This window comes from Rana temporaria, chromosome 11, assembly GCF_905171775.1.
Source record: "Rana temporaria chromosome 11, aRanTem1.1, whole genome shotgun sequence".
Taxonomy (NCBI): Eukaryota; Metazoa; Chordata; class Amphibia; order Anura; family Ranidae; genus Rana; species Rana temporaria.
Window position 1 is genome coordinate 39058968 of NC_053499.1, and position 13094 is coordinate 39072061.

The window sequence follows — 13094 nt, forward strand, 5'->3', positions numbered from 1 at the left end:
TTTGTACTCCCCCTTTGATCAGTGTGCCCCCTGCCCCCAGACAAGGTCACCTGGGAGAATAATTGGGCAGTCAGGATTTCCCACCAAATTATTTCACCTGCCTCCCAGGTACCCACACTCCTCTGTAGCTCCCACCATGTGTGAACACCACTCAGGGGCTGCCTGCATGGTCACCAGGCTTTGTGTGGAAGCACACAGAGAGCCAGCCAGGAACACCGTGCTGCCAGAGAAGACATTGCAGTGTATAACACAGTAATAAGCGCTGTCCTCACACTCACCAGTTTCAATCCGACACCAGCTCCCTCCACTCAGCTGCTGCTCACCTACCATTGGCTGTCCCAGCTTCGTAACTCTCTCTGAGATGGACTGGGGGAGAACAGGGCACTCAGTGATTGGGGGAGCTCAAGGGTTACGAGAGGAGGGCGGAGTAACAGTCTGGGACACATAGGAAGTTCCGTGCTGCACCTGCTTTGGCACAATCGATCCCGATAGCGATACCACTGTCACCCCTGGCTGGAATAAAGTAGCGGTCATTGCAACTTTTTATCTTGCACAGTATTTGCAAAATAATTTTTCAAACGCCTTTTTCAAAAAAGGTTTCATTAATTTTTTTGTATAATGTGAAAGATGATGTTACGCAGAGTAAATAGATACCTAACATGTCACGCTTTAAAATTGCACACACTCATGTACAGTAATTGCGCCAAAATTCGGTACTTAAAAATCTCCATAGGCGACGGTTTATTTTTTTTACAGGTTACCAGTTTAGAGTTACAGAGGAGATCTAGTGCTAGAATTGTTGCACAGGCTCTAACGCACGTGGTGATACCTCACATGTGTAGTTTAAACGGCGTTGTGGGCAAGACTTACGTGAGTGTTCACTTCTGAGCGCGAGCTACTGGGGACAGGGGCATTTAAAAAAATAAATTTACACTTTTTTTTCCATTTAAATTTTTTTGATCATTTTTATTCCTATTGCAAAGAATGTAAACATCCCTTGTAATAGGAATAGGAATCTATTGTGACAGGTCCTCTTTATGGAGAGATGCGGGGTCGATAAGACCCCACATCTCCTTCTGCCTGTCCGAGCAGGTGTGTATTGAGTTATTTTGAGGGGACAGCACATTTACACTGTTATACAAGCTGTACACTCACTACTTTACATTGTAGCAAAGTGTCATTTCTTCAGTGTTGTCACATGAAAAGATATAATAAAATATTTACAAAAATGTGAGGGGTGTACTTACTTTTGTGAGATATTGTGTGTACAGTATATAAATACAGCTCTGTCACTTGACCATTTTCTAAGCCTTTTTTTTTTTTTTTTTTAACAGAAGGAATTTTATTAGAGAATAAAATGGTACAGTGGACATGTAAATATCAGCAAAATGGTACAGTAGTATAAGAAAACATAGGTTATCCAATTGTTAAGCGTAGAGAGTCATTACTTGCATGGTCGAAATACAATAAACCACAACCTCCAGAAGTCACCATCAGGCTAGTGTAACAGGCAAGAAAATTAGAGCTAGAATTCAATCAGTTTGGGCAGCTACCTGCCCAGCCCGCAGGGTCTACTGGGAATTCACCCCATCCGGAGGAGGGGGGGGGGGGGGGGGAAGGAAAAGGGGGGGGGCAGAAGAAAGGATATAGCAGTGGGGATCAGGGCGTACATCAACAGTCTACACCGTGAGGTGCCTGGCCTCCACCCATCCCGACCATATTTTGTGGAACTTGTTAGGGCAATTACGACCCATATATGTTAACTTATACGAGGGGAGGGCCGCATTCACCAGCTCCCTCCAGGAAGCCTTTTCATACAAGTGCAGAATCCAGATGAAAAGGAAGAGGCCAAACCAAAGGGTTCCTGCAAAGCCAATGTGACTCTTTTAAACTGAACAGACACAGTTAAAGCGGAGGTTTACCCAAAAAACAAGTATATAACATTACATTCAGTATACCTCAAACATGTACAGACTTCACCCATATGATTGACGTGCCTGAGAAAAACTCCCCCCGGCTAGTAAGGCGCATCACGACTTTCCGAAAGTAGCCGAACCGCGAGTCGGCTCTATACGGCGCCTGCGCACCGACTAGGAGCCGCGTAGAGCTGACTGCGCAAGCCGTGACGCACCTTATCCGCCGGGGGAGTTTTTCTCAGGCACGTCAATCATATGGTACTATAGGGAGAAAAAACTGCGCTTGTCAAAAACGTTCTAAATATATATGCGTCAAGGCAGCAGAAGAAATGTGATAAGCATATAAAGTCCAATATAAAAGTAAACTGCGCCAAGTAGGAAACCAGATATCAGGCTGGTAAAAAGCAATGATAATAGATAATATGAATAAAAGCACATTCAGTCCAATAAAAAGTTTGTAGCAGCACCACCATGTGTCAGCAAAACTTCAGTGTGAACACACCACCACCAAACTGAAAGCCGCTTACCAGAACCACCCAAACATTAGGCATGTAGACAGATTCTATTCAATGGGCTCTACATCAGATTAGCATCAGACTGGGGAGGGATCCAGGGAGCAGATCTCAAATTGCACCACATCGATGATTGAACATATCCTCGGTATATAAATAAAAACGGACCATGGCGTGATACCGTACGAAATATTTAATAAAAATGCATAAGACATGTACTTACAAACATCTCATGATTAAAAGCGTGTATGTATGCCGGCCGGCAATAGGAGCCCTTCCTCCTTCAGATGGAACGCGGTGACGTCAGTGTGCGCCTTCCCAGACGACGTTTCGTCATTAACAGACGTTCTCAATGGGGTCAATCATATGGGCGAAAACCCAGATGACACTGCGGCACGGAACAGGAACGCCCACTCCCGCGGGAGCGAGTACCCGGAAGCCGGGAGGAAAATACCGATAATACCGTATGTACACCCCCCCAAAAAAAAAAAACGGCATACTGTACATGTTTGAGGTATACTGAATGTAATGTTACAGTATATACTTGTTTATTGGGTGAACCTCCGCTTTAATAAACACTGCCTTGTTTTACTTGTTTAGGAACAAAAATGACATATTTTGATTTCTGTCAACAGAATTCATTATTTCTTTTTTTTCACAATTTCCATTAAGCATCCTCATAACATATGCACACCATTTTTGTTTTGACAGATACAGAGAAATGCATATTCAGTTTCATTTGATGAGAGGTTTTCCATCCCGCTGGATCCATTGGCGCTGGAGGAAAACAGCCTGAGGTTCGCTATTTTTGGAATAGATGGAGATGAACGGAATGTCAGTACGGGAATTGCAGAGCTGAAATTGTCAGACTTGGATTTGATTATGCGACCGTTCAATACCTGGATATACCTACAAGATGTCAATAAGGTATTGTGTTACTGCATACTGAAGAGGTCATTTACTAAACAAGTTGATTGCACCCATTTAAAGTGGAACTCCAATAAAGAGTTTTTTTTGGTTTTGTATAGTTTGGGAAAGAGTAAAGCCTCGTACACACGATCACATTTTCCGACAACAAATGTGTGATGGCGGGGTTTAGTTGAATAATCCGACCGTTTGTACGCTCCATCGGACAATTGTTGTCGGAATTTGTACACAAGTCCATCGGAAAAATATCCAAAGTACAAACATGCATGCTCCGAACCAATACTAAACATAGGTGTGTGCACAGGGTGTGCCAATGCTGTATCCTGGCCTAGGCCAACAAGGCCCAGGCCTAGGGCAGCACTTTGCAGGGGGGCAGCATGGAAAGCTTGCGCTACACTGTTAGGCAAATTAGTTTAGCGCCCCCATAAATCGGCCGCACTGCTTCCAGTAGGTGGGCGGGTTGGCATTCTGCAACGGTGAGGGGGGGGGGGGGTGTCGCTTCTAATTTTTTACCATCCTTGTCCTATTCCAGAGATTTCCCTTCACTTCATGTCCCATAGCCAAACAGGAAGTGAGAGGAAATCTATGCAAATTAAGGGAATGCATTGCCCCCCCCCTCCCAGGCCATCAGAACTTGTGTCCCCTCTTGAAAGTTTCAGGGTGGGTCTTAAACCGCAAGGGGTGTGGCCTTGACAGGAAGAGGTGGGTCATATTTAAATTAGGGGGTGCATGAGTTTAGTCAGGCCTAGGGCAGCACAAAACCTAAATACACCCCTGAGGTGTGCCTGGGCACACCCTAATCACCCTGTGCTGCACAGATTCCCTGGCTGCAGAGAAAGGGACTGGGGAATCTCTGTCCTCGGTCCTTTTCTCTGTATCTAAAGTGAGACATCAGGGGTTTAGACCCCTAATATTTCACCAAAGTCCCCCAATAGGGCTCCAAAAAATTGTAAAAATAAAAAAAAATTATAATAAAAAAAAATAATACAAATAAACTATTGACACCAATATCTGCCCTACTGACACCTTTACTGCTCTACAACACCAACCCCTACCCTACTGCCCTATATATATATATATATATATATATATATATATATATATATATATATATATATATTTACATACACGCATATGTGTGTTTGAGCTTTGGGGTGCACACCCTAATGCAGTGTTTCTCAATTCCAGTCCTCAGGACCCCCCAACAGGTCAGGTTTTCAGGATTTCCATTATTTTGCACAGGTGATTTGATCAGTTTCACTGCCTTAGTAATCACCACAGCCTTTTCATCTGAGGGAAATCCTGAAAACCTGACCTGTTGGGGGGGCCTGAGGACTGGAATTGAGAAACACTGCCCTAATGCCATAGACTGCACACACCTATGTGCTAACCATAAGACAACATTGGCAGAAGTTGCCCAAAGGGTGGCGCTAAAGAGCTAAAAAAAAGTAGTTTTGTGAGTGTTAGCTGAAAAAGTTCTGCCGTCTGTGTGCATACCAAGTTCATGGCCAACGCCCTTCGGACAAAATTCCACTGATTTGTCTGATGGAAATCCGATCGTGTGTATGAGGCCCCGTACACACGACCAAACATGTATGCTGAAACTGGTCTGCGGGCCAGTTTCAGCATACATGTTCGGTCGTGTGTGGGCGCGAGCGGGCCGAATTCCAGCAAACATTTGCCCGCCGGGCCTTTTCCCAGCGGACAAATATTCCTGGACGTGTTTTAAAACCGTCCGCTGGAATCCTGCCCGCTCGGACATGTACGGTCGTCAGTACAGACCTACCGTACATGTCCAGGCGCCCGCCGTCCCTCGCATGCGTCGAATGACTTCGACGCATTCGTGGAAGCCTTTAAATGGCAGGCTCGCCCACGACTCCGCGTCATCGCCGCGTCATCGTCGCGGCGACGACGCGGACACGCCCCGCGTAATGTTTACGCGCGGACTTCTGTACGATGGTGTGTACAACCATCGTACAGAAGCCCTCTGGCAGACATGTACGGTGAAAACGGTCCGACGGACCGCTTTCACCATACATGTTTGTTCGTGTGTACCCGGCCTCAGGCTTTAGAATGTCCTTCAGATGTTTATTGCTGTCTGTGTGCTAACTGGTAAGATCTCCTTTTAATTCCTTTGTCAGAGACATGACTCTCCATTGTGAGGTGAGGTTCCACCACCACCACTCACAGTTGTCCACATTGGAAGATATGCTGGGACTGATTTACTCTAACTGGAGAGTGCAAAATCTAGTGCAGCTCTGCATAGGAACCAATCAGTTTCTATGTTTTTTTGGCAAAGCTTAATTAAACAAGCTCAATTTAGAAACTGATTGGCTACCATGCACACCTCCACCAGATTTTGTACTCTCCAGTTTTAGTAAATACATTGATCAGCGCTGCCAGCTGTAGCCAGGGCCGTCTTTAATGTTGATTGGACCCTGGGCAAAAAAATTATTAGGGCCCTCCCATGCAATTTTGCTCTCCACCTGTTCTGAGACATACAATAAATATCAGCTAGACTTAACCACTTAAGGACCCCCTACCGATGATATACGTCGGCAGAATGGCACGGCTTGGCACAATCACGTACCTGTACGTGTCTCTTTAAGGCCCAGCCGTGGGGTCACAAGCGCACCACCGGCAGCGCGCTCGCGACCCGATCCGAGGCCCCGTGACCACACCCACGGGACCCGCGTACCCGATCGCAGCCGGTGTCCCGCGATTGGTCACCGGAGCTGAAGAACGGGGAGAGGTGTGTGTAAGCACACCTTCCCCGCTCTTCACAGTGGCACTGTCAGTGATCGTGTGTTCCCTGATATAGGGAAAGACGATCACTGACGTCACACGTCCAGCCCCGCCCCCCTACAGTTAGAAAAACATATGAGGTCATACTTAACCCCTACAGTGCCCCCTAGTGGTTAACTCCCAAACTGCAATTTTCATTTTCACAGTAAACAATGCATTTTTATAGCACTTTTTGCTGTGAAAATGACAATGGTCCCAAAAATGTGTCAAAATTGTCCGAAGTGTCCGCCATAATGTGGCAGTCATGAAAAAAAATCACTGATCTCCGCCATTAGTAGTAAAAAAAAATTATTAATAAAAATGCAATAAAACTATCCCCTATTTTGTTAACACTATAAATTTTGCGCAAATCAATCGATAAACGCTTATTGCGATTTTTTTTTTTTACCAAAAATATGTAGAAGAAATACGTATCGGCCTAAACTGAGGAAAAAAAACTTTTTTTTCTATATTTTTGGGGGATATTTATTATAGCAAAAAGTAAAAAACATTGAATTTTTTTCAAAATTGTCGCTCTATTTTTGTTTATAGCGCAAAAAATAAAAACCGCAGAGGTGATCAAATACCACCAAAAGAAAGCTCTATTTGTGGGAAAAAAAGGACGCCAATTTTGTTTGGGAGCCACGACGCACGACCGCGCAATTGTCTGTTAAAGCGACGCAGTGCCGAATCGCAAAACCTGGCCAGGTCCTTTAGCTGCATTTTGGTCCGGGTCTTTAGTGGTTAAACATATATACACAATCCTTAGTAGAAAACACGACTCCTTTGTTTTTCAGGCTGCAGATGCAGCTGGGGACATTCTGTTGTCTCTCAGTTACCTCCCAACAGCTGAGCGTCTCACCGTGGTGGTGGTTAAAGGAAAGAACTTGGTGTGGACAGAAGGGAAGACCACAGCAGGTAAGAGATAAGTAATCATTGTAAATGTCACATTGATTAGCAAATGTATGTCTACTTTCCTGTAGAAGAAAATCTTTATCTTTACAGGCACATACATGTGTTATGTAATTGTATGTAGAAAAGCAAATGTACAATTCACCCTATATTTAAAGCAGTGGTCTCCATACTGCGACCCGGGGGCTGGATGTGGCCCTTTACTCACTTTTATCTGGCCCTTGGGGCACTATTTCATTCACTTACACAAGCAATGGGGCACAATTCAGTTCCCCCTATCTGACAGCAACAAAGGTGCACAATTCCTCCCGATGACCCCAATGATGGGGCTCAAATCCTTCTAATGACACCAGCAATGGGGCTGAATTACACCAATGATGGTGCACAATTTCTCCCAATGGGACCTATGACACCAATGATGTGGCACAATTCCCCTATCTGACACCAACAAAGGAGCATAATTCCTCCCAAAGACCCCAACAATGGAGCACCATTCCTCCCAAAGACCCCAGCAATGGGGCTCAATGATACCAATTATAGGGCACAATTTCTCAGAATGACACCAATAATGGGGGAACATTTCTCTCTCACAGACACCAAAGATGGGATATTGTTTACACCCAAATTTTTCTACTACCAATGGCTACCATCCGGCCCCCCTGACGTCTGAAGGATGGTAAACTGGCCCTTTGTTTAGAAAGTTTGGAGACCCCTGATTTAGAGTAAAGTCATGTTAACCTACAGAAAAATGTATTTTATGCATTGGCTTAAAAGATGAGGGTTCACATTACAAAATGATCATACTTTTGATTGCATGATGCTAATTTTCTTCTTTTTATTTACATATAAATCTATCTTTAATGGTACACTCCGGTAAAGTCTGAGCCCTCAGCCTTGAGATGCATATGGGGAGTATGGCCTACCTACTCGGTACTAAAAGCTGAACTTTAGGTGGATATATAAGACACCAATTATAAGTAGAATTTTTTGTTTTTTTTTAATGTAAGCAGTGTATGTACCTGAGAATGTTTGTGTATTAGCCTGTAGTATTTCTTGTACAGCAAAACTCAGACTGGGAGATGGAGAAAGTGTACAAGCAGTCAATAAGTTGTGCTTCAATGCTTATGCACTAACAAGGGATCTGCTGATTGGAGGAGACAGAAGAGTGACAGAAAGATGAGGTCATTAGTATGCTGCTTCTCATTTCACTGTCCAGTCACAGGCTGGGGGGGGGGGGGGGGAGACGTGTTATAACAGTAGGTCTCCTTCCCTACCAGACAGGATTGTGCCGTGCAGGAGAGCTGTATAAATCTTAGAACTAGGTGGACAGAAATCTAAATTTACGAATTACAGCCTCAAGTCTTTTTGAGTATGATGCTACAAGCTTGGCACACCTATTTTTGGGCAGTTTCTCCCATTTCTTCTTTGACTGACCTCTCAAGCTTTATCAGGTTTCATGGAGAGCGTCAATGCACATCCATTTCCAGATCTCTCCAGAGATGTTCAATCGGGTTCAAGTCTGGGCCACTCAAGGACATTCACAGAGTTGTCCCCTAGCCACTCCTTTGTTATCTTGGCTTTGTGCTTAGGGTCGTTGTCCTGTTAGAAACTGAACCTTCGCCCCAGTCTGAGGTCCAGAGCGCTCTGGAACAGGTTTTCATCAAGGATGTCTCTGTATATTGCTACGTTCATCTTTCCCTCGATCCTGACAGTTCCTGCGCTGAAAAACATCCCCTGCCACCACCATGCTTCACTGTAGTGATGGTATTGGCCAAGTGATAAGCAGTGACTGGTTTCCTCCAGACATGATACTTGCTGTTCAGGTCAAAGAACTCAATATTTGTTTCATCAGACCAGAGAAATTTGTTTCTCATGGTCTGAGAGTCCTTCAGGTGCCCTTTGGCAAACTCCAGGTGGGCTGTCATGTGCCTTTTACTGAGGCGTGGCTTCCCTCTGGCCACTCTACCATACAGGCCTGATTGGTGGAGTGCTACAGAGAAGGTTGTCCTTCTGGAAGGTTCTTCCCTCTCCACAGAGAAATGCTGGTCACCTCCCTGACTAAGGCCCTTCTCCTCCGATGGCTCAGTTTCTTCCATTTACGGATGATAGAGGCCACTGTGCTCATTGGGAACATTTTCTGTGCCCTTCCCTAGATCTGTGCCTTGATACAATCCTGTCTCAGAAGTTTTCTTGGACTTCATGGCTTGGTTTGTGTCTTGACATGCACTGTTGGACCTTATATAGGCAGGTGTGTGCATTTCCAAGTTATGTCCAATCCAACTGAATTTACCACAGGTGGACTCCAATCAAATTGTAGAAACATCTCAAGGAGGAAACAGGATGTACCTGAGCTCAATTTTGAGTGTCTTGGCAAAGGCTGTGAATACTTATGTAAATGTGAATTTTAAAAAATTTGCAAAGATTTTAAACAAACTTCTTTTACGTTGTCATTATGGGGTATTGTTTGTAGAATTTTGAGGAAAATAATGAATTTAATCTATTTTGGAATAAGGCTGAAACATAACAAAATGTGGAAACAGCGAAGCGCTGTGAATACTTTCCGGAGGCACTGTACATGCAGCAGCAAGAAAAGTGGGCTTTATTGCATATATACCGTATATACTTGAGTATAAGCCAAGTTTTTCAGCACATTTTTTTGTGATGAAAATGCACTACCTCGGCTTATACTCAAGTCACCTTTTTGCACCTGATCTCCCTGACTTTTGGGACCCGGTACCAAACTTGGCACACACGTAGCTCCAGTTCTCCTCTACAAGTGTGCAAAGTTTGCTGTCTGGGGGACCTACGGCCGGGAGCACCAATTTTTCAAAGCCGTGCACCCCTTCTATATTCTCCAATGTTAAACGTAAGTCTAGTCATGGGCACAGGGAGGCATGGGCACAGTGAGACATGGACACAGTGAGGCATGGACACAGTGAGGCATGGACACAGTGAGGCATGGACACAGTGAGGCATGGGCACAGTGAGGCATGGACACAGTAATGCATGGGCACAGTGAGGCATGGGCACAGTGAGGCATGGGCACAGTGAGGCATGGACACGGTGAGGCATGGACACGGTGAGGCATGGGCACGGTGAGGCATGGGCACGGTGAGGCATGGGCACGGTGAGGCATGGACACGGTGAGGCATGGACACGGTGAGGCATGGGCACAGTGAGGCATGGACACAGTAACGCATGGGCACAGTGAGGCATGGGCACAGTGAGGCATGGGCACAGTGAGGCATGGGCACAGTGAGGCATGGGCACCGTGAGGCATGGGCACGGTGAGGCATGGACACGGTGAGGCATGGGCACAGTGAGGCATGGGCACAGTGAGGCATGGACACAGTGAGGCATGGACACAGTGAGGCATAAACATGGACACAGTGAGGCAAAGTGAGGCACAGTGAGGCATGCAGATGGACACCCTAGGTTTATACTCAAGTCAATAAGTTTTCCCATTTTTTTGTGGTGAAATTAGGTGCCTCGGCTTATATTCGAGACGGCTTATACTCGAGTATATACGGTACATCCACGGTGGCATGAGGTTGTGTGCTGAGACTGCTGTGCTCCCAACACACTAATTGAGCTGTCATTGACAGCTCTCGTGATCAAGAGACAGCAAGATAATTTAACCACTTTGAGAGCCAATCACAGCAATCAGACAGTTTACAAGATGCACCAAATTCAGAACATTAAAGCTCGATAAAAGGGCTTCCGGGAAGCGGTGATAAAGGACTAATGTTTAAAGCTGAAGTTTTTATTTGTTGGTGGTTGAGGGATATAGCACCCAACACATTAGTTATGTGTAAAGGATATTGCCCTGGGCAGCTATCTTCCATTTGCTGCTAGAGTGAAGAGTTGTGCTGTCCACCCAATCACCTTCCAGAGAGCTTCTATTACTATTCTCCCACAAGGCATGGCCTTCTGTGAATGGAAGAGGAGAAGTTGACATTCAACCACTCATTTGCAGAATGCATTGCATTGTGTGAGTATAGTAAGGTCGGGGGCCGAAGGAAAAGGGGGCGCTGAAGGTAAGGGGGCGCTACAATAGAAATATGAGCTCTCTGAATCGTGAAGAGGGGATGGGCAAGTAAGGCAGCTTTCCAAACTGGCAGGGTTGCTTTCTGTTAACTCTCATGTTATTGGAAGATAACCATTCAGGACTAGGGTGACCACGTGTCCCGGATTGCCCGGGACTGTCCCTTAATTAATGCTTGTGTCCCGTGTCCCGGACACACTCATTACGGGACAATACAGAGTCCCGGAATTGGCCTGGGCAGATCTAATGCCCCCTAAAATAGCCTTTGTATACATCCTCTCTGTCTCAGCCTGTGGTGGACCCCTAGCTGACAGAGAGTGAGACCCCTATTCACCACTGGCTCAGTGCCCAAACTGGTTGCTACCTCCTGCCTCCCGCTTGGCGTGTAGCAACCAGTGACGTCAGAGCAGGAGAGATGCAGAGACCTATCACAGCGGAGGAGAGTTTAACTTCCTCCTCCGCGCCTTCTGTTAAGCTCCACCCACCTCCTCGTGTATGTTCTGGAGTCCAGCCAGGCAGAGGCATGCAGAAGAAACATTGGACTGTGAGACAGACTGCAGTGTAGAAACTAAGGCAAGTAACATGCAAAGCACTGACCAGCAGATCCATCGGTGTAATAATCCTGTCAGCTCTCCCTCAGCAGTCAGAGTTCAGTAAGAAAGTGGAGTGTGTGTCTGCACAGGACACGCAGAGGCTTGCTCCAGGCTGAGTAAGATAAGGCAGATAAGGGTCGGCAGGAGAGGACACTGACACATGACACCCTGGATGGAAGGAGGAAACATCCTTAGATATCAGGGCAGGGTTCATGCTGGGACTTGTAATCCTTCACTTTTGGGGATGTGACTCCTCCCCAAAAGTGAAGAACTACAGGTCCCAGCATGAACCCCTCAGAGCTGAAGATGTTTCCTGCACACATGATAACTCCTCTCATCCAGCCTTTCATGTTCTGCCACCTCTTCACCTACTAGTCTTGTTACCCCCCTCTGTATACCAAGCAATCCTCTCAGGAGTGGCTCATCAGCGACAATCACAACCTCAGAATCCTGCCAGCATTCCATTCATTGCTCCTTCAAACTGCCAGAAATGTTTTAGTTACTCCGCTGCAGCGGTGTAACTACAGGGGGCGCCATTGCAACCCAGCCTCATACTCCAGGGGGTCCATGCAGCTTCCCTCTAAACCTGGATAAGAGGGGCGGCATATAGAGGAACCGATGCCCCCCATGTTCTTCTTGCAGCCACTGAATGCCTGCAGGAGGTAAAGGAGGAAAAGCGGGCATTCAGTGGCTGCAAGAAGAACATGGGGGGCATCAGTTTCTCTATATGCCGCCCCTCTTATCCAGTTTCCTTCTGCTGCCCACAGGTCCCTCAACACTCTCCTGGCTGATCTTCCCCAGTAACTTCTCTGCTCTCTCCCACCTCACCCCCCATTCACCAACCCCCTGCTGTCCTCTGGTCCCACCTGTGCTGTTCTCCAGTCCCCCATCATGTGCTGTTCTTCAGTCCCCCCTCCTGTGCTGTGCTCTGGTCCCACCTGTGCTGTTCTTCAGTCCCCCCCCCTCCTGTGCTGTTCTCCAGTCCCCCACCCGTGCTGTTCTCCAGTCCCCCACCTGTGCTGTTCTCCAGTCCCCCACCCGTGCTGTTCTCCAGTCCCCCACCCGTGCTGTTCTCCAGTCCCCCACCCGTGCTGTTCTCCAGTCCCCCACCCGTGCTGTTCTCCAGTCCCCCCCCCTCCTATGCTGTTCTCCAGTCCCCCACCCGTGCTGTTCTCCAGTCCCCCCCCCCTCCTGTGCTGTTCTCCAGTCCCCCACCCGTGCTGTTCTCCAGTCCCCCACCCGTGCTGTTCTCCAGTCCCCCACCCGTGCTGTTCTCCAGTCCCCCACCCGTGCTGTTCTCCAGTCCCCCACCCGTGCTGTTCTCCAGTCCCCCACCCGTGCTGTTCTCCAGTCCCCCACCCGTGCTGTTCTCCAGTCCCCCACCCGTGCTGTTCTCCAGTCCCCC

At 46.9% G+C, this 13094-nt stretch overlaps 1 protein-coding gene across 1 annotated transcript in view; it reads left to right on the forward strand.

Moving 5' to 3' along the window:
• SYT12 (synaptotagmin 12) overlaps nucleotides 1-13094 on the forward strand; it is a 132741-nt gene that overhangs the window by 95881 nt on the left and 23766 nt on the right. The window contains exons 5-6 of the mRNA XM_040328365.1: nucleotides 3140-3355; nucleotides 6937-7057. Of these exons, the coding sequence (XP_040184299.1) occupies nucleotides 3140-3355; nucleotides 6937-7057 (337 nt within the window). The remainder of the gene's footprint in view (nucleotides 1-3139; nucleotides 3356-6936; nucleotides 7058-13094) is intronic.